This window comes from Anser anser, assembly GCF_964211835.1.
Source record: "Anser anser genome assembly, chromosome: 4".
Taxonomy (NCBI): Eukaryota; Metazoa; Chordata; class Aves; order Anseriformes; family Anatidae; genus Anser; species Anser anser.
Genome location: NC_139724.1, coordinates 59,755,755 through 59,775,544, shown reverse-complemented (window position 1 = coordinate 59,775,544; position 19,790 = coordinate 59,755,755). Strand labels below are relative to the sequence as shown.

General features: G+C 44.1%; 1 protein-coding gene across 3 annotated transcripts; it reads right to left on the bottom strand.

Annotated features, from left to right (window-relative positions):
- Window positions 1-212: 212 nt before the first annotated feature.
- LGI2 (leucine rich repeat LGI family member 2) lies at window positions 213-19,309 on the bottom strand. Of its 3 annotated transcripts, XM_083835731.1 has the most exons (9): window positions 18,807-18,856; window positions 15,651-17,653; window positions 15,507-15,563; window positions 15,339-15,410; window positions 11,933-12,004; window positions 11,309-11,380; window positions 10,024-10,193; window positions 6,032-6,196; window positions 213-4,307 (listed from the first exon to the last, which is right to left on the bottom strand). In XM_083835731.1, the coding sequence occupies exons 3-9, from the start codon at window positions 15,518-15,520 to the stop codon at window positions 3,490-3,492; spliced, it is 1,383 nt and encodes a 460-aa protein (XP_083691857.1). In that variant the 5' UTR covers window positions 15,521-15,563; window positions 15,651-17,653; window positions 18,807-18,856; the 3' UTR covers window positions 213-3,489. The 3 variants fall into 3 exon arrangements, with proteins under 3 accessions (XP_083691857.1, XP_083691856.1, XP_083691858.1); XM_083835730.1 differs by lacking the exons at window positions 15,507-15,563; window positions 15,651-17,653 and adding an exon at window positions 19,094-19,309 and having other exon boundaries at window positions 18,807-18,878; XM_083835732.1 differs by lacking the exon at window positions 15,651-17,653 and having other exon boundaries at window positions 18,807-18,878.
- Between the last annotated feature and the right edge of the window lie 481 nt (window positions 19,310-19,790).

Below are 19,790 nucleotides of genomic sequence, written 5' to 3'. Positions count from 1 at the left end.
TCTTCTGGGATTTGTCGTGTGTGACCAGCACTGGAAACCTCTTGTAGCTTCATGGACCATGAGGGGATCTCTTGTGCCTTCATGGCCCATGTGAGGCAGGTTCACAAGCCCCATTTCCAACGAAGCCCCAAACCCCCAGCGTTTCTTTGAACTCCAGCTGGGACACGCTTCACAGCACGGCTATTTTAACACAGGCAAGGCAGCACTCTTAGTCTCATTAACTAGTTTTTATTTAGCAACTGAAAGAGTACATACATTTGTCAGTGGCATAGATTACACCATCTCTTTACTAAAAAAAAGCTAAATGTATATACAGCCTTAAAATGCTCCCACTGTACTAGCATACCGTATTAAACCTATGTTTATATAAACTACAGTTCTTTACATTATTGTATGTATTTTAGAATACAATAAAAATTACCAGGTGGCATGTTCTGTTATCCTTTCTCACCGTCCTGGTGTTCTCATGGCTGCAGTAAGGTCTGGATATGCATAGATTATTTGCTGCGTACAACAATTTCTAGTAGAGAATATAGGCCATGGAGGCAAAACCTCCATGTGTTTGGGAAGGCAGAGTTTTAGATGCTTGGTCACTGCACCCTGGAGCTCCTCCTTGGGAGCAGGGAGAGCAGAGCAAGGCTCTTTTTGAGACACTGCCTTCGTTAAATCCTGAGAAGTGTGCCGTAACCCCTTTTTTTTTTCATTAACAGGTCCTTTTTTGCCCTGCTTCTCGACTAACTCGGCCGCACAGGCAGCAGCTGCCGACCCAGCCTCCTCCCGAAGCCGGGACGGGGTGCTGAGCTCGGCTTTCTGACCAACCTCCACAGCTACTCGGCAGCGATGGCAACCTGCCCACGGAACTCATTTCCTTCGCTTTCTTCTTCTGGTCCCGTGTGAATGAGCGAGGCTCCCGCTGATCACTTTATCCTCTTTATTAAGCCCATCTCTGCAGAGACCATTTTAATTTAATTCAACCTGATAGCCAAGTCTCAAATCCCCGGGACTCTCTCGCAACAGTACCATTTCCTACTATTGGATACAAAAGCACTTTTGCACCATCCTCTTGCTTCCCTTCAAATCTAAAATACCAAGATCCAATTTCTCTAAATCAGCTTTTAGCTCTTGGACTTGTGCCCTTGCCAAGCATATGGTACTAGCAGTGAGCCCTAAAGAAAGTGCCGAGAATTGCCCCTCCTTGTCAGAATATGTGACTGCGTTCAAACATGCATGCTAGACAGGAAAGGACTAAAAAAATGCCTTCCCACAATACAATTTAAAGAAACATCGCTTGTCAGCCACATCTGCCATATCTGAAGTTAAAATTAACTAAAAAGTTAAAAAGTTAACTAAGAAAATGGTTAAAGAAAATTTCATTCACTGGCAGATACGTGAATCATCTCTTAGTCTTGTGGGTTTGTTAGTTTAATCCAAGGAGAGATATTGCTAAAACCTACTGCTGACGGTGGTTTGCGAGGTGAAGGGAGAGAGCATCTATCTACCGGTCTGATTGAACCAACAGGACTGACACCATGTTAGGATTTGGAGGGCAGAGCATCAATGCTTCGGGCAGCTGGATGGGCTAAGTTGCCCATTTAATTAAAAATAAAAGCAGAATGAGCACCTATACAGGAAAAAAAGAGAAATTAACATGTAATTTAAAAACAGAATAAAATGAGTTATGTCTCTGATGGGCCAGTAACAACTGTTATTTCACAGCAGCAAGGCAAACCTTGGAGAAAGCTGTGATATTCCAGGTCGTTGGTAGATTGCGACTCCTCACGGGAGTCCTTGTGCAGAATCCTCATCTGCATCGCTGTTCGCATCTGGATGTTGGAAAGCCTGTGAAAACATCCCTATTTTTGGTATTAGGTCATGTTTCATGTGTGTGTCCAGGACAAAAACATGAAACTCACTCAGCCCAGAGGCAGTGAGATACTCGAGCACGGAAAAAAACGACAGCTTTATTTGCTCCACTTGCTTTACACAAAGCCTTGCTATTAGCCCGTGTGGAAGCATAGCAGCAAGACTCGTGACAAAACAACCTAAAATGCTATGCAGTATGAAAACAAAGAAAATATTGTATACGTGAAAAAAACTAAACAAAACAAACAAGGCTTCTGCTATACAACTTTGTTGGGTAAATACGTTGGAGCCTTTCCAGGAGAACGGTCCCCAGCTGTTATCCTGCCAGAGGCTCTGTGCACACCAGGACTGCTGCCATATTTAAGATAAATGAACGCCTTATTCTGTAGCCACCCAAAACACCAATGAGACGTGGACTGTTCACATCCTGCTGCATAACCTGCAAGACTTCTGAAAGCTTGGCAACCCAGCAAAAGTCTGGGGCCACCAAGACAAAACTCTTCTTCTTGGAGCCAGGGTAAGCTCTAGCTTCGACAGCTCTAGCTGCCTCAGTTTCAAAAGACCTGGTGATGACAAAGTCCTGTTTGGTTCTCAGATTCCCCAAGTACAGCTTGTGATAACCAAAACGTGAATTTATTGCTTGTGAGCTGTGCTGGAGGGAGAACTCAGAAGAAAAAATCATCTCATTGTGTAAAGACAAGCCGCAGCATGAAGAACATGAATGTAGATACATGTTACAGACTAAATTTAAGCTGTGCCTTGTGGATGAATAAGACCTTGGTAAAACACCCCAGAATCTACTGGGATCATCAGGAACAGTGTGAATTAGCACAAAATGAGATGTATTTCTGGAATACCTATTAATCCACAAAGCAGACTGAATCTATAGTCAATGTACTAAGCAGACCTCTGTTATTTTCTGTCTGTATTAACTTGTTAAGATCTCACAGTCCAGAAGTGACATACCTTTATTTTCCTGGCCACCCAGGTACTCTGGGCTGGGCTCTTGGTTATGTACAATTTGTTGCTGAAATAGTGATTAATAGAAGAAAAATGGCAATAGATTTCGACTTTCCCTTTAAGCTACAATGACTTAAAATGACACCTTGGTCCTACTATAAACCACAAAGACAGATTTTGAAGACAGAGCTCAAGAAACCAAAATGAAGTGTATTCCGGAATGTTACTGTTTGCTTTTACAATTCATCAGCAAGCATAATGACCTGCTTCTAATCTTAAAATCTTAGTACTGAGATCTTAGCTAAAGAGTCAAAAGCATTTCTATGCCAAAGCACAGAAATGGTATGGCTTCCTTGTTGCTTTCATTATGAGATGTTCAATTTAAGGTAGTTTGCTGGGTAAAATTTAAATAGTTCTTAGATGTCAAAATTAATCCTAATGCACTGCACACTTGTCTGAATGGCTGCAGGTTGCAAAGTGTCTTTGAAAAAGGATAAAACGGACATGTCATGCAGCAACCGAGTAAATGCAATCCCTGATTAATATGCAAGTTTTAAAAGTTCAGAAAATGTCATCATACTCCATAGGTGCTCCCTGTTCTTGGAAAGGTCACTGTTTTGCTTGTGTATAAATGTCACTCTACATGAATTTCAATCCAGCAGCTTTTCATAAACTCAAGTCAATGATGATATGTTCAAATATTTGTGTGTTTCCTTTAAAACTGGAGGCAAAGAAAAAATCTCTTCGATCCGTTGACACAGCTGTGAAAGAACGTGGCGCTTGCACATAGATTTCTTTAAATAACCTAAAGAGCTTCTTTTCACCATCCCACTGGTATATCTGGGAGAATGTATAGTCACTTCCCAAGGCTAAGTAGTAATTATTCTTAAAGGAGAAAGGCTGCAGCGTCATGGCTCCTCGGGAGGGAAGAGCCTGTATCTCCACAAACTGCTTGCTGTTCCATTTCATAACTCTGGAGTCACCGATGAACCTCGTGAGCGTGATGTACAGGTTGTTTTGCATCCTGAAACTCTTCACAGCCAGGACATCTTCCATGTTGGGGATCTCACTGTGTGGGACAAACTTCTTTGAAGCTTTGTTCCACTGGAGTATAATGGGGACCTGTGAGCGGCTAGAGAGGATTAAATGGGATTTCCCATCTATATCAACAAACTCGGCGTCAGTGTCCCTGAACCACTCGTGAAGGGACTGGTATGAGTAAAACCCTTTGTTATTCCACTTGTACACTGTTGACAAACCTGCTTTAGAACTATCTGCTATGACAAAAAACATTTCACTGTCTATCTCAAAAAGCTCTATATCATTCGGCTTAGAAATGCGAGATACTTCGATATCCTGGAATTTGACAAACTTTGTCCAGCTTTCATCGTACTTGTAAATGTGCGAGCCACCGAAGAGCTGTGCCACCACCACAAAGACTTGGTCACCAACAAGAATGGCTTTACATCCCACTATGGACTGACCTATTGCCCAAAGAAAAGCACATATTAGCACAGTACAACGCACTCTTTAAACGACAGAAATACTATCAAATCTCCCCTCCCCTCTTGTAAATCTTTGTCATCTCATAATTTTGTCATCTCATAATTTTGTCTTTTACTACACACCAGAGCTTCTGTTCTTGCTTTCTTCTACCCAGTAACTGGAAAGTTGACTTCAAATTGGACCCCTCAAGGGTGCACCCTAAAATGCTCACTACTCTTTATCCAGAATACTTTCTCTGTCCAAATACTACCCAAAATAATTATTTGAGCCAGATTTTGTTACTCAGTAACAACAGTTGCTATCTTTTGACTCAGCAATAACCTGAAATTCTTTTATTCATGGGATGTCTATATTTCCAGTTTAACTAGAACAATGAAATATATTCTGTTTTTCTTGGTCCAAGAGGGCAGAGTCAGCTTTTTGCTACTGTAAGCAGAAGTACTGATGCATCTTGTGGATATTAGTACCTGACAGCAAGAAGAAAAAGATAAATCTAACCCTGTTGTTTCTGAATTTTTGGATTACATTAAACTTACAATATTTAGGACTACTGCAGTTGCCAGATTAAATCATATCAAGTTACGGTCCATTTTGACAATCTCAAGTCACTATACGAGATCCACATCAAAGGTAACAACTGAACTACTTATGGAAGGATTTGTTGCAAGAAAAGAAGTTGTCTCTGAAACAGTTTATGTAGAACTGAATCTGCACAGACTTCCCTGTGCTTGCTCTGTCGCTCAGCTGGCCCTCACCCCCACTGCTGCTTCACAGCTAGCCTGTGATGAACCATCATCCTTCCAGTGCCAGTAATGCAGGGATTCATCTCCAGTACCATAAGATATTTGCAGTGTAGACATGAATACTTGAGCTGATCATCCAGGCTCTTTCTGGTCTAAGTCAAAGAACACTCTAGGAAATAGTTTGCCTGTTTCTCTGCATGTTGAGTATAAAGGCAGTCTGGACAACTAGCTCAGGTCCATGAGCCCATATTGTAAAGGGCTAAACTCAGACACCTGAATGCCAAGCGTACAGTTAAAAATGAACCCCCTCACAAAGTGCATAGACTGCTCCTAAGCTCTACAAAATGCACTTTAGGCTCCACAAAAAGCTCTTTATATGCCTGTAGTCTGCAACTCTCCCACATTTCAGAGTCCAGTGTTTAAGATGGGCTTTCTATGAATGCAGGACAGTCATTTGAGAAATGGGTCTCTGCACATGTGCCGGCTGTGGAGCTAGGGCACAGGTCTAGTGGACTTGTGGACTTGCAGACTGCCCACCCCACACGTACCCTTCAGGCCTATTTCTTTCTACATGCAGCAGAATATTCTTGTCTTCTATTTTGCAGGCACTTCAGTAACAGTGAGGACTCCTTTAACCTATCCTTTAACTTAGTGTGATTCAGGCAGGGAGTGGCTCAGCTGTGACATTCACATTAGTGTTTGCACCTTCAGAACAACTTACAAGTTCAGACTGAAAAAGCCTAGTTTGTGTGCTATAGCAAAGTTAGATGTGCACGTATGAACAAGATGCACTACTCAAATCATTCTTGTACAAATATTGTACACTTCAATCTGCCAGTTTCAATACAGATGCAGGACAAAAACCATCATCTGGTCCCATCTACGCATCTCTCCCTCACAATTTCTCCTTGTGAAATGCCAACAGTTCATCAACAACTGGAATCCCAGTGTTCATGTACCTGTGATGTTGTCGTAACTCCTGAAATTCATTTCAATGTGATCCCACTCCAGCACCATGCAGTTCTCCATGCTGGGCTGTGCAATGGCTACAAACACATCGTTCTTAGAGTTGAATGTATCCACTGACACTGACTGGTAGGGCAAAATCTGGTGAACAACAAAATCTAGGAACATACATTTACAAAAGTTAGGACAGATCCTTGCTGAAAACACAAAGTCGCTGACTATAAACACTAGAAAATGAGTGATATATTCTGAATCTTGTATAAGCCTAAGATGAAGGTGTCAGTGCTCATGAGAGGCATGCAGCAACAGGGGAAAGTGTCTCCTTGCTTTAAGCATCATGAACTGTCCTCTGGAAATACAGCTGCCAAGGAGATCAAATAGGTAAACAGTGGCAGAATTCAGATTTTGCAGCTAGGCTGGCTGGTATCCATGAAATCAGGATCATGTTCACACAGTCACATGCTGTCAAGGAAGTCTCTTTCCCCGCAGCTGGAAGTTGCTTTCCTGTCAAGTAAAATGGCCTTGCTAGAATCACTTTCAAGCTGAGAGACAGCAACTTCCAGCTCAAGTCCAATAACTTCTTAAGACATGCAAATTTAATCACTAGCAATTTGTGTTACGCTAAACCAGGCAGAAAGTGAAATTATATCTGAAGTTTGCCTGGGGATAACCCCATTTTAGCTAGACCATAGACAAAATGGTGTAATCAAAAACTCAGTTAACGTACCGTTTTACAGGGCATTGTAAAGTTGTTTAAGCATAAAATACAACCAACCTGCAAATTACTATCCAGTGGAAAACTTATTCTAGATGCTAAGACTGAGGAGTTGGAACAACCTGTAAAGGCTAGGAGCATAACTCCAAAATTCAAGATTTCTGCTCAAAATCCAAGTGCCTGTACATTTAACTTAAAATCCACATTGGGGTAAGTCAGTAGCCAGCACAGAGCCGATTTGGGGAAAATGACGAAACTGGGTCTGAGTTTGATATTTGACCTGACAGCTTGTCAAGGTCATCATTATCAGACAAAGAAATCGATATAGCAGAGCTGACAGAAAGAAGCCAGCACTTCTAAGGTGCTTCCATCTAGAAGGTGGAAAAGGCAATAACTATTCCACGAAGTGTTTCTCTGCAGAAGCAGACAGCGCTCTGTTTTAAACTCTGTTTGCTATGTGCTTCCATCATTCACTCCTACTTTGGAAAGCCCTGAACATGCAGGGATTTTGGTGAAATACTAGTTAAGTCCTCACCCTGGTCCCTAACTTCGGTGTGTTATGAAATACATGTCTTCCAATGAAAAATTCATCTCTGCATGCTTGAAAGCTGAGAAGTTACACTTCTGGAGAATAAAGGCAGATGACTACTGTTACACAAACAGAACAGCTTCCACAGCTGCAACAGAAATGCCAGTCTCCATCCTTTGAGGGACTGTTACGGATAGAGCATGGGCTTGATTCATCAATGCAGGTGGGAAAACAAGAAAGTTACCTTCATTCCCACTGCGAAAATAAAAGGACTGGAGAAAACTGACAATGTAGGTTGCAGAAAGTAAAAGTAAGTGATAAATCATAAGAAGTAGTTAAGGATGGAACAGGAACAGATATAGTCACAGAAAGCTGAAATATTTTTAAAATCTTGAGAAGAAAAAAAAAAACCACAGATCTAACACTGAAAAAGACATCTTAACAGCTTTGAAACACTTTGAGGAAATCTGTGGGTTAAAACATACCAGTCTATGTGTTAAAATCCACTGCTCATTCAGAAATGATTCAGTGTTAACACAGCTATTTTTACTTGTACCTGTCCTTGGGCTCTTTATGGCACTGGACAACTGAAAATGGGTAACTATGTCAGCCATAATCAGTAAAATGCAACAAACCAGCTGGAAATACCAGACTAATGTGGAACAGAGTGACACAGTAAAGAGATGCTGCCACATCAGGCTTGCCAAAATTCTAGGCCTTAAGGGCGATGGAAGTGGAAGGCCTGTTTTCAAGTCTGAAAGCCAAGCACACATTCCCCTGCCGGGCTTATGACCAAAACACAGTGCCCTTGCACATGGTTGTGGGAGAAACACACACACAAAAAAAATGAAACGAGTTAACCTATTTGCACGATGCAAGCCATGAGAAATGGGAAAGACAATATACTACCACAAAAGAGTTAAAAGTACAGATCACTGACCCTGCCAATCACTTTCACTGTGAATAAGCGATCAAGAGTTTCGACCATTGGCTTTTCCTTTAATTTGGCAGCACCTCTTTACATCTCCCCTTCTGTCATCACTGTGTCAGTTCAGCAAATGCAAAGAAGCGATGGAGCCTCCGAGATGCACATTTTACCAAGCAAACTCCTTTGTTACCGCATGCTACACCCAGTCCTGCTCACAGAGCACCAGAGAGCAGAAACAATGAAAGTCTGATCAAGGCTGGCAAAGGAGGGAAGATGGTACTACAGGCTAATGTGAACGGAAGATTTGTAGGCTTTCCTCAGGGGAGCGTGTGCTAAGAGCACTGACCATCGGTGAGCAGGAAAGGAGAGTACGCCTAGAGGATATGTTGCTTTATTTCAAAATACAGTGCAGGTCTGAGCCTGTAATTAATCAGTCCTCAGGGAATTAATAAGGGCATATTTAGCCTCCCTTTAGATCTGGGTGAAGCAAGGGCAGAGAAGGAAAAGACAGCTGTGGGCTTAAGCCACAGGCCACCAGGCCCACTGGAGTGCTGCAGCACAGGAGGTTACATTTATGCTCGGTGTAATTTCACTTCCAGCAGGCAAAGGCACTAACATTAACACATGAATTTTGTCTGTAGCCACCTTATAGCTCAGTATCTAGATGCAAAGACATGACAGAGCATAGGTAAGTCAGTTTAAATCTGACGACCAGGAAGATAAGGCTTGTTTTTGCGCACTGTCAGTGCTGTGCAATTTCTTAAACCAGACTGAAATGAAGCCTACTTTAACATTGTACTTCTGCATTTCTGTTTACAGACACAGTAACATAACTTGGGAGCAGTTCTAAGCAACATCATTCGCCTGTTTTTGACATCCTTTTATGTGGCACATTATCACTCCTTAACTCTGTAGCTTCTAACATATTTTTGAATTCCGAGTTCATTTTTTTTCACTTAACATATTGCCCTTGGATTACTTTTCTTACCCTGTCCAGAAACTTTATCTTATGTTACCAGTAATCTCTACTGTCTCCTAACAACGACTGACTTGATGGCAGATGAGAACTTGAATGCCTCTGACATTACTGTATAGAAAAAAGGCAAAATACTGACATTATGTACGTGAAACATGAAAACAATACTCGGAGCTCATATTCTCAGTTGTATGATGTGACTGCATTTAAATATAGGCAACGTCTGCTATTTAGTCATAAAATATAAGCATACCCACATGCAGGTTTCTCTTCACTTCCTTCTACATGCTTTACATTACCTAAAATAAAAGTCAAGATCCTGAACAAGACAGTACTTGAAATATTATTGGACATTTCTCTCCAATTTAATGGAGTCCCATAAAGATCTGCTGGCAGTATTGCTGCCACATTTGATGATATTATATTGTGGCCTATTGAATAAAAGTAGCAGATATAGCCAAATCGTTTGAACTTCTCTTCATTGCTTTCTGTGAAATACAGAGATTTTGGGAAGCTCATCCGACATAACTATATGGCCTTATTCCAGAAAACAGAAAGCATTCTGTGATGAAAATTAAGTCACAAGTGAGTCATAATCAAGCCCTTTGGAACATGAATAGTCCCAACTCTTCTTCCATTATCACTTAATCCAAGTAAAAACTTTGTATTTCAGCTTCAAAATGGGACTTTCTCATTTTATGCTCATTCTAGTACTTTGTAGGTAACCCTTTCCTCCCTTCATCCCCCCAGGTCATGCGCACAGAAGTGAAATGGTTTAGTCTAAAGCTCTGATATTTAACCGTTTGTAGTGTGCTTAGAAATATGCATTCTGAATACCTGTAGTGGTGCATTCATAATCAAAACTTGTCACATCATTTAACTTCTTATCCTGATATTCTGCTGGACCAATACACAGGACATCAGAAACAGTGGAATTTGTCATCTTTAACCACAAAAACAACCACTTGGCTTTGCAGTCACACTCAAATTTATTTCCCCTTAAATCTCTAAAAAAACACACAGAAATAAACATATTTGAAAAATTTGATAGCAATATAAATACTACAGAACTGTTAGCACCTTGACATACTGAACTTAAAAATATGTGAGTACCTTTGAATTGTTTTTGAACTGAGAAGAGGAAAGACTCGATAAGTTTTATTCTGATGCTCTTTATATGTACACTCCTTCACGGAAGTATTGTCCTCGGAAAAACAGTTTCAGTCTAAGAAATAAGACCATGCATAACACTACTAATAAGAGCACTGTGATTCATGTGCAAAGTCACTCGTGTTTATACGTTTTCATAGGATTAGGACTACAGCATAATAAATCCTCACAGAGCGGCTGTCTGCTGCAAGTCTGCTTCCCATCATCTATTGCTGACACAGATAAACCCCATTCCTTCACCAAACTACCGCAGCACCAGTGGTTGACAGGGTGGGCCTGCTGGTATCATTTCTGCGCCACATTAAAAAACAGACCTAAGACTGGTAATTTTAGAGTCCCTGCTGATGTGGAGTCTAGTCGGTTTAACCTCCCCCCATTAACTTAGGTACAATTTCACATACTATGCCTGTTCTCCAATGCTTTGGCAATTTTGGGGGCTTACTTCCTTAGTTGAGAGTCAGGCCAAATATAAGGGATGCTGACTAGCAGCTTAGTTACACACACACACATAAAAAAAACAAAACACTGACAATAAGTCAGCAATGTGCTACAACTGCACAAAATCAGGAAAAAAAGCATATTTTTAATTAATACATTTCACTAAAATAATCTTAAGTAATACTTGCAACAGTAACGGGAAAAACTATGCAGAGAAATTGTAGTTTTAAAATTTGTTGTCTCCCTTTTGCTAAAAAATATAAATAAAACATTAGAAAGAAGTACAATAATGCAAGCTATGTACAGCACCATGAGAAGCAACAGTGATTTGAGAAACAGCAGTTACTCTAGAGGGGTCTACCAAGTAAACAATCTTAAAAAGAGAAAAGATAGAAGAACAAAATGCACATTTATTTTCTGCGCAGATATCAGACACCCACAAAAGCAGAACTTCATACACAGAGCAATAGAATCACAGAAGCAGGCAGTCAGTAGAAAGATTTTCATTACTTACAGTTCAATTAGAGAATCTAAGTCACTGAAGACATCCCTTGGCAGAAATTTAAGATGGTTATTGGCCAAAGAACTAGAAAAAAAAGTTAGAGCTTAATATCATTGTTATCTCTTGTCTTGTTGACTCTTACAAAGTCTGAACTCACTTACAGAATGTTAATTATCGGATACTGTCCAGCCACTGGCATTGTTAACTACCAGAAACACGCACGCATTAATTATACTCATTCAAGAATGGTGATTGCTCAAAGAAAGAAAATGAAGCTGACGCAAAAGTAAAACATATAAAGCTTTTTTATTGTCATGTAACACAGAGAGCAATGACTGAACATGCTGAAAAGAAAGAGGAATGTTAACCACACGTAGACAGCACCACGGTGGCACCACTGGCAGCACCCACAGGCAACGGCTGCACCCCAGCACGACCTGTGAGCATGCACAGGCAGCTGAATGCGCCTGTGAATTTTTTTAAGGCCTTTTTTTAATTTGTGGAAGGCATGTTACTGACTGTTGAAGGCTGCTGAAAGCAAAGAGGTAAAGGGAGGTGTTAAATGTGGCTTGGAAGCCAGCTATCTGCAAGGAGAGTTTTGCTCGAGTACAAATTACTAAATGTTCAGTAACTTACAGGTGGGTTAGGTCTCGGAGGCCACGAAATGCATTTCTTGAAATGGTTTCAATTTTGTTTCCTTCAATGAATCTAGGCAAAAAAAAAAAAAGTATTTTCAAAGACTTTAATTAACATTATGTGCACCACCAGTGCTTTAGCCTATGTCCTCCAAACTCAGCAGGTTCCTGGGTAGCCCCTTCAGACTTAGAGGTGGGGAAGTCTTGGTGGAGTTGGTCATATTGCCTCATCACCTTGCCTCTGGTGTACCACAAGTAATGATGCAGGCACCAGGCCACAAATATCCGGCAGCAGAGGAACAAAACGGACAAAGCAAAAAACATTATTCCTTTGTAGTTAAATTCTCACGGAGCGTGTTGTGTGAGGAAAGAGACCTGGGTAAGAGACTTCTGAGATGGACTTTAGAAGCTCAAGTCCTACTTTCCTCTCAACGGCTGCCTGAATTGCGGAATCACAGGGCAGCATACAGCCAGGACTTCACAGGCTGCAGATGGACACTGCGCAAGGAGCCCACAGCCGAAGGAAGAGTGCCCACAGCCAGGTGGCTGTACACACAGTATCACCTCCGTACCCGCAGAGCTGGAGGGCTTCCAGCCCGCTGTCTCTGCAACAACGTGAACTGCACCTACATACTGGTATCCCAAGCCCAAAGTCTGCCTAAATGGATAGACCACTGCCAGAGGCCTTGTTTGTCTTCTTGCTGCCACATTCCAGTGCTCTCCAGCTGGGACATCACCTCCGCAGGGCACCCAGCTGCACACGAGTCATGGCCCTGTGTACTGGGGGAACAACGGTGGTGATGTATCGATTGCTGGAGCATGCTGCTCATCCTGAACACACATCAGCGTTTAAAGAAAGAGCTGATATTTGAGCATCCTGACCCCAGAGCACTTGAGGACACATCCATAAATATACCATCAGCACCGCAAAGTCGCTGCAGCCAGGTGGCCATCAAGATATTGCACGGTACAGCTGTATCTGTAGGAAGAAAACTGAACACCAACTTCAAAAACAGTTTTATGAGACAAAAGCGTCCCCCTTTTCCCTGTGCATCCTTGTTTGCCTTACAGGGAAATGGAGGAAAGAATATTATGAATCAAGGTTACTTCTTGAAAGAGTCAAGACAGGGCTGCAGCTCCGAGTGGGATGTGAGATGACAAGAGCTCTGGGTTCCTGAGTTGAGACATAGCCAAAACCCTTCATGAAGTGACCGGGATCCTCACTGCGTGCAAAGGGTGCAGACCAAAGTATTGTGTCTGCACAGAGGATGTCAGTAAAGGGTCAACCATACTCCGTTACAAGGCAGCCTGGGGACATGAATTCAATCCGCAGAGCAGAGAGCCAAACTGCTCTCTGACACAGTACCCACGCACACCGCCAGCTCACCCTCAGTGCAAATAAACACGGCTTCGCTGAACACAGCGCAGAGGGATGATGGAAATTTGGGCTGGGACTCAGTAATTTGCTGGATTCCTTTGTGACCAAACCCAGCCTTGAAGGCTTGCTACCCTGGGAACACCAGCAAAGCTCCCGTCTTTATCAGACCTTTCTCATCCACACTGCGCAAACGTAGCCTGGTAGTTTTAGGGGTGCGGGTGCATGGAATACTGTTACCAGTTTTGCGAGTGCAGTGTGACACAGTGCTCCTGCTAGGGGATACAGAGGTAGCTGCTGCTCTTCCTTTGGAGACTTTGCGTGGTACACAAAGAAGCTTGCTCTTGTTCATCAGCAAGGTTTCCTTATTCTCTGTAACGTTTGATCATTGGCAATTGAGAGACACCAGTTATTACAATTGTAACGGTGTTACTGTCTGCAGAGACCCAAAAAATAAAAAGGCCAGTCACATCTAGTTCCCGAAAGGTAGTGGTGAGATTTGTTGGGAAGAGGAAGTGCCCTCAGGACTTGGCAAGGCAAGGAGAATGACCACAACCATTAATTGAGACCATTTGGTCAACTGTCACTAAAGGAAATTCAAAAACTGCACGGCTTTACCAGTCTTAATTGTGTTCCCTGGTTTGCAATTAGCAGCCAGAGACAGAAATTGTCCCTTTGATGAGCTGAGGAGGGGCAGGATTTTATTCTTTCTAACAGGGGTCTGGTTGCAGTCACCAATGCAATAGTTACTGTAGTGTATGCTACTGTGCCAAGCTCCATTTTAGACTCATCAGCTTTTCAAAGCCTGAGCAAGTCATCATGGAAACAACATAAAAATATTTGCAGGGTTGGGTTTTTGTTTTGTTTTTCTCCTTTTTACCAGCTTTCTGCAAATTACTTTTTTTTTTTTTTCCTACAGACACTTGGAAAAGAGAATAATCAGATAACTTACTGTCACCCAAAAACCTAAATGTACCTCAATTGTGGGTTTCAGCATATGCCATTTACGATTATCCTCCATTTCTTGGTCTGCTAATTCTACTGTTGACTGCTTCTCATGTATTAGACCATTAGTCCTGAATATATACCAACTTAATACCTACTTACCTGCAATTCCTTAGCAAGAATCAGTTTTATGAGCACTGGTCTTCCTTTAGACAATGACAGAAATGTTTTCCACAGCTACCTTTCAGCGCAGAAAGGTGGGTGGAAAGACGAATTTTTTTTTTCAGATTATATTCAGAGTTTAAAACATACCAGCTCATGTCCGGTAACACAGAGAAATGGCAGTCCTTTGCAGTAGAAGTGAGGACAACCTGGTACCAGGGCTAATACATTTTTAAAAGAAAAAAGGGTGACCTAAAAAAAGAAAAAAAAAAAGATCGGGAAATGAAAATAATGTAAAAATCAATGGAGACGTGAACTCAGTTAAGAGAAAGGAAAGTCAAATAAATTTAAATAATACTATAAATAATTACAATAATTATATGAAATATATGTTGATATATATCCATATATTCATAATTATTTATAATATGAAAATAAATGCCATGGGCATTAAATGAAATATCAGAACAAAGACAAAGTTGGAGAGAAAAGCTGGGGAAAGAGGGCCAGTCCGGTAATCAGGGCTGTTCTGGGCAGTACCCTGACACCCTGCAGCTCCTCTTCAGGCTGTCAGCAGGCCACGAGAGGCTTCACCACCTCTTTCCTGAGATCCAGAACTCCTTGAAAGTGATGGCACTGTTCTGTAAAGCCAGGACAAGCTCTTGTTCAACAACATTTTTTCAGTGTACTGTAATTACATAGAGCCACCTTGCACCCACGGCATATTTTAAAAATCCACTGCAACCTCTGGAAAATGGTGAGCAACCATAAAGGACGTTTGCACAGAAATGGAACATAAATCCTTCATCTCTCCTGCTCCTGGTAATCATAGCAAAGACTAAGACTTCACGGCAGGAGTCTTGGCAACTTATCAAAACATCTTGATTTATAAAGGACGGGGATATACATAAAATACCAGACTTACAAGTATTCTAGATGGAAGAGCCCGGCGAAGGCATCGTCTCGTATAACAGTAAAGGAGTTAGAGTTCAGCAAGCTGAAAACAGAGAGCAGGCATTAGGAAAGCACATTAAAACTTGACACACTGTGTTACGCCAGTTGTGTTTATTGACCGTGACCAAACCCATCTTACCGACTCAGGCCCATATTGCCCCATCAATGCAGCATACATAAAATACTGTGGAATGGTCTATAAAAAAAATAAAAAGAAAAGGCATAATGTGATGCTAGTTAATGTCCACTACTCCCCAAGAAATATGTTCGCTGTACCATTCACCTTGGTTAAATACAGTCTGGTCCTAGATTGCTTTGTCCCCTAAGTAGGACAAGTTGTCCTTCCAGGGTAAGTCTGCTGAGCGTGGACCCCAGGTGCCCACAAACCTGGAGCCACGCTGAAAGTTTTCAAGAGACCATCTCAGCGCCCCTCCCAAGCTTGGAGAAGTAGGCAGCCCTTTTGCACAAGCACCAGCTTTCGTTTATGCAGTCTTGGTGGATCGGGGCTCGCTTGTTTTGAGCTCACAGGGGGGAATGCTCCAAGCCTGACCTGCAGATATGGGAGGAGAACATGCAGTTTGCACGACCTGTTTGTCAGCTGCAAATGCAGACGTGCCTAAACTGCCAGAGACAGAAAGCCATCCTGCCCCTGGAGAGCAAAACTCCACATCCAGGTGAATCGAGGAGAAGCAGCTCCGGGTGCTGCTTTGCCCTGCCTCGTGAACTTCAGGCACAAAATGCATTGGCGCTACCCCAAGTGGTTTTCATCTGAGCCAGGAGAATGCAGTTAGGAGAAGGAAGCCATGAAAAGGCTTGGCCAGCTAAGTTCCTCCTTTGCTCTATCAGAGCACAAAGGTAGACAGGGCTCCAGTGTTTATGTTCAAAGGCAAAGTCGGCCATCTCCTTTGAAGAAAATAGCAAAACTTCTTATTCAGTCTAAAAATCTCAAAAGAAATCATTTTTGTAAAATCTCAGAATTTTCAGCTATGAGTGAAGATGTTTGCACTAATCAGTTTACTAGAGTAACTTATTAACCTTCTTTTTGTATGGTTTTAGGCATTTTACTAAAATTAATTTATAAGACTAATGATGAACATGAAATGCAAGCTTTCCCTGTGACCCTAGGTTATTATGCTAATACCAGACAAATGCTCCTTAAATTATCCCATACAAATCTGAGAAAGATTCAGACTGCAATCAGAAAGAAATCCTTGCATTACTGCTTCATCATGGCTACTGTGACCGAAGATACAGTCCTGATGTACAACAGTGCTCCAATCAGTACTTTTTGTCATTTAATCCTTCGTTTTCTGCAGTTTGAAGGGCAAACTCCCCAGTTACATGGACCAATGAAATTTGTCAGGGTCCAAGGTGATGATGGTGGTGGTTACAAACCACTCTCACTCCAACATCTGATCTACCACATCAAATGAAACTTCTGACTTTCTCAACAGCTGACCCTGCCAGCCCAGCCAGCCCAACACTTCTTCCTGGAAACCTATTACTCCTATTGAGAAGGAATAACCTTCATCTGCTCTTCCTCCTCTTCCCACTACCACAAAAAAAAAAAAAAAAAAGCTTTGATTTGGGACTTAGCTTCAACACTGCAGGGTAAATCCTCTATTTCCCTAAGGAGATCACAGAAGGCATCGTAGGAACATGCTTGGCTTTTAGTCCTGATCTATGCTTTCTACAAAAGGGGACTTAGGACCACCAGTCTTTCCTTGAACAAGTAAGCCTTTCACATAAGAAAGATTAGAAAATGCTTCATATATTAGAAAAGCAAACAAAAACTTAGCACAACAGTAAATGTAATTTTCCATTAGCATACAACAGGACAGCTGTATTTAGAAACAAGGTGATTAATTATTTGCTTATCTTGCCTACTGTATCCTCTCACCCTAAAAAACAAAGTTGATCAACCTTCTCATCCCAGGCTGTGTTGCCTTGTGTTAGCAACGGTGAACGCCTCCATTGACCTCCTGACCAAAGATGAGTCACAACCTGTGAAGACTCAGACCCACGGGCCCTAGAATCATAGGTTTAGGTTGGAAAGACCTTCAAGATGATCAAGTCCAACCAGCAACCCAACCTACTGGGTCCCATCGCTAAACCATGTCCCTTAGTATCATGTCCATACATCTTTTAAATGTCCCCCAGGGATGGGGACTCCACTACCTTTCGGGGAGCAGATTTCAATTCTGTGAAGAAATTCCTCCTAACTTCCAACCTCAAGCTCCCCTGGTGCAACTTGAGACCTTCTCGTCATATCTTATTGCTTGTCACCTGAGAAAAGAGACCAACATCATCCTCACTGAAGCCTCCTTTCAGGTAGCTGTAGAGAGCAATGAGGTCTCCCCTCAGGCTCCTCTTCTCCAGACCAAACAACCCCATTCCCTCAGTCATTCCCCGTAACTCGTTTTCTAGTTCCTTCACTGGTTCGTTGCTCTTCTCTGCACATGCTCGAGCAATTCGCTGTCCTTGCAGTGAGAGCCTCAAAACTGAATGCAATATTCGAGGAGCGGTCTCACCACTGCTGCGCACAAGGAAACAATCCTTCCCCGGTCCTGCTGGCCTCCATCCCCTGCCTTGCTCACTTCTCCCCAGTGTTTTCCGTGGGGTGCTGTCCCTCTCCCCAGACAGTGAGTGGGAGAATGACCGGGCAGGCCCCAGGAGGGGCAGCTGTCCATCGCACTACCAGATGCATCACACTACCTCTTCCCCCAGACCAATTTATGCTGATGGCTCTGCAGCAAGCACTCAGCCCGCATTTCTGTCAGGCCACGTATCTTTTTGTCCTATTTCTCTTCAGAACATGTCTCTACTTTGGGCAGAGCCCCACCAGGGCGAGGCACAGAGGGTTGGCCTGGCACAGGGAAGCGCAGCACCTCGCTGCAGTTGTGGGGAGGTGGACCACATGGCAGGGTCACCTCCTGCAACGGGGCGCATCCCACCCGTGGGACCCCTTCAGCCCTGGCCAGGCCAGGAGGCATCAGGGCAGCCACCGAACCACGGGGTCACGCTGCCGACAACACACGCGTTTTGGGCACAGAGCCCTTCCTGGAGGGGTGCGGGTGTCCTCCTGCCTTCCCACAGCTGCCTCACGTGCCATGCCACATCTCCCCACAGCATCCCGAAATGCCACGACGTGAACCTGGCGTTCGCTGGCTCTGCCCTGAACTTAACGCTGAAACTCAAAAAAGAACTCAGGGCGTCAGAATACACTTTCTTCCCTCCTTTGGGGAGTAAAAGCACGTTACACGAAGTGGTTCATGCTGCTGTAGGATGGGAGAGAACTGGCCCCTGGTCTCCGAAACGCCGGCCGCACACGCCGTGCCCTCACCCGCTATCGCTCCTGCCAAAAGCGCACCCGTAACTCTACTGAGGAGCGACGGGCGGCGTGCTGGGGACATGTGTCCTCTGCTCGTGCGGTACTTACAGCAGCTGCAGGGAGGGCAAATGGGAAAACATCCTGTCCTTCACCTCGGAGAAGGTCCCGTTTACCAGGCTCCTGCCGGAGGGAAAGAAGAGCCGCGGGTGAGCCCGGAGGCTCCCGGAGCCTCGATTTTTGCCGTTTCCCGCAGGGAAGGACGAGAGGGGGAGGCGGGCAGGGTTTAAGAAAACCGTGCTTAAAAAAAAAAAAAAAAAGGAAAAAAAACAAAAACACGACCGCGATTCCTCGGGGCTGCCCCGCTCCCCGGCCGCCCCCCGTCCCCGGCCACTCACAGGGAGCCGAGCCCGGCGGGGAGGCTCCGCGGCGCCCCGGCCGCCCCCACGCACAGCGCCGACTCCCGCCAGCAGCTGCAGGGCGGCCCGCAGCGAGGCGCCGGCGGCCTCCGGCTGCCGCAGGGCACCGCCACCGTGGCCACCAGCAGCCCGGCCACGGCAGCCCGGAGCGCCAGCAGCCGCCGCGACCCCGCCATGCCGCCGCCCGCTCCCCCCCGCGCCGCCGCCTCCCTCGGCCTGACATCAGCGCGGCGCCGCCCCGCGGCTGCGCGGCCCGCCCATGGGCCTGGCCCCGGCTCCCCTCAGCGCCTGCCCCGGGTGCCCCCCGGGTGGGCTGCGGCCGTGGCGGGACGCCCCGAGGGTTATTTTGCCCTCGTGGAGCCGGGGCGTGCCGTGGGGCAGCGCGGGGATGCTGCCTCTCCTTGCTTTTTGGCCGCCCGTGAGGGAGCTGCCCGGCAGTGAGGTGTCTCCTTCCGTGTGTCATCCCCCCAAAAATCCACGGGTCTGCTCCCGTGTGCAATCCCCCCCCAAAACCCGTGTGTCTCCTACCGTGTGTCATACCCACCAGGGGGCAAAAATTGGGAATATACGGGCAAGAGTTGAGTCGGTAGGCTAATGCCTCTGCCATCTGGTTAGGCTGAGGCATGGCAGAGAAATGATTTGAGGTCGGTGTCATTCCCAGTTTATATGTATATAT

Excerpts from the sequence above, each read along its gene's own strand:
- LGI2 (XM_083835730.1), bottom strand. The coding sequence starts at position 19,290 with ATGGCGGGGTCGCGGCGGCTGCTGGCGCTCCGGGCTGCCGTGGCCGGG. Across the intron at positions 12,005-15,338 it reads CTCTTCCATCTAGAATACTT|ATTCATTGAAGGAAACAAAA; the intron begins GTAAGTCTGGTA and ends TTTTTTGCCTAG. Across the intron at positions 11,381-11,932 it reads CTCCGAGACCTAACCCACCT|TTCTTTGGCCAATAACCATC; the intron begins GTAAGTTACTGA and ends TTTTTTTTCTAG.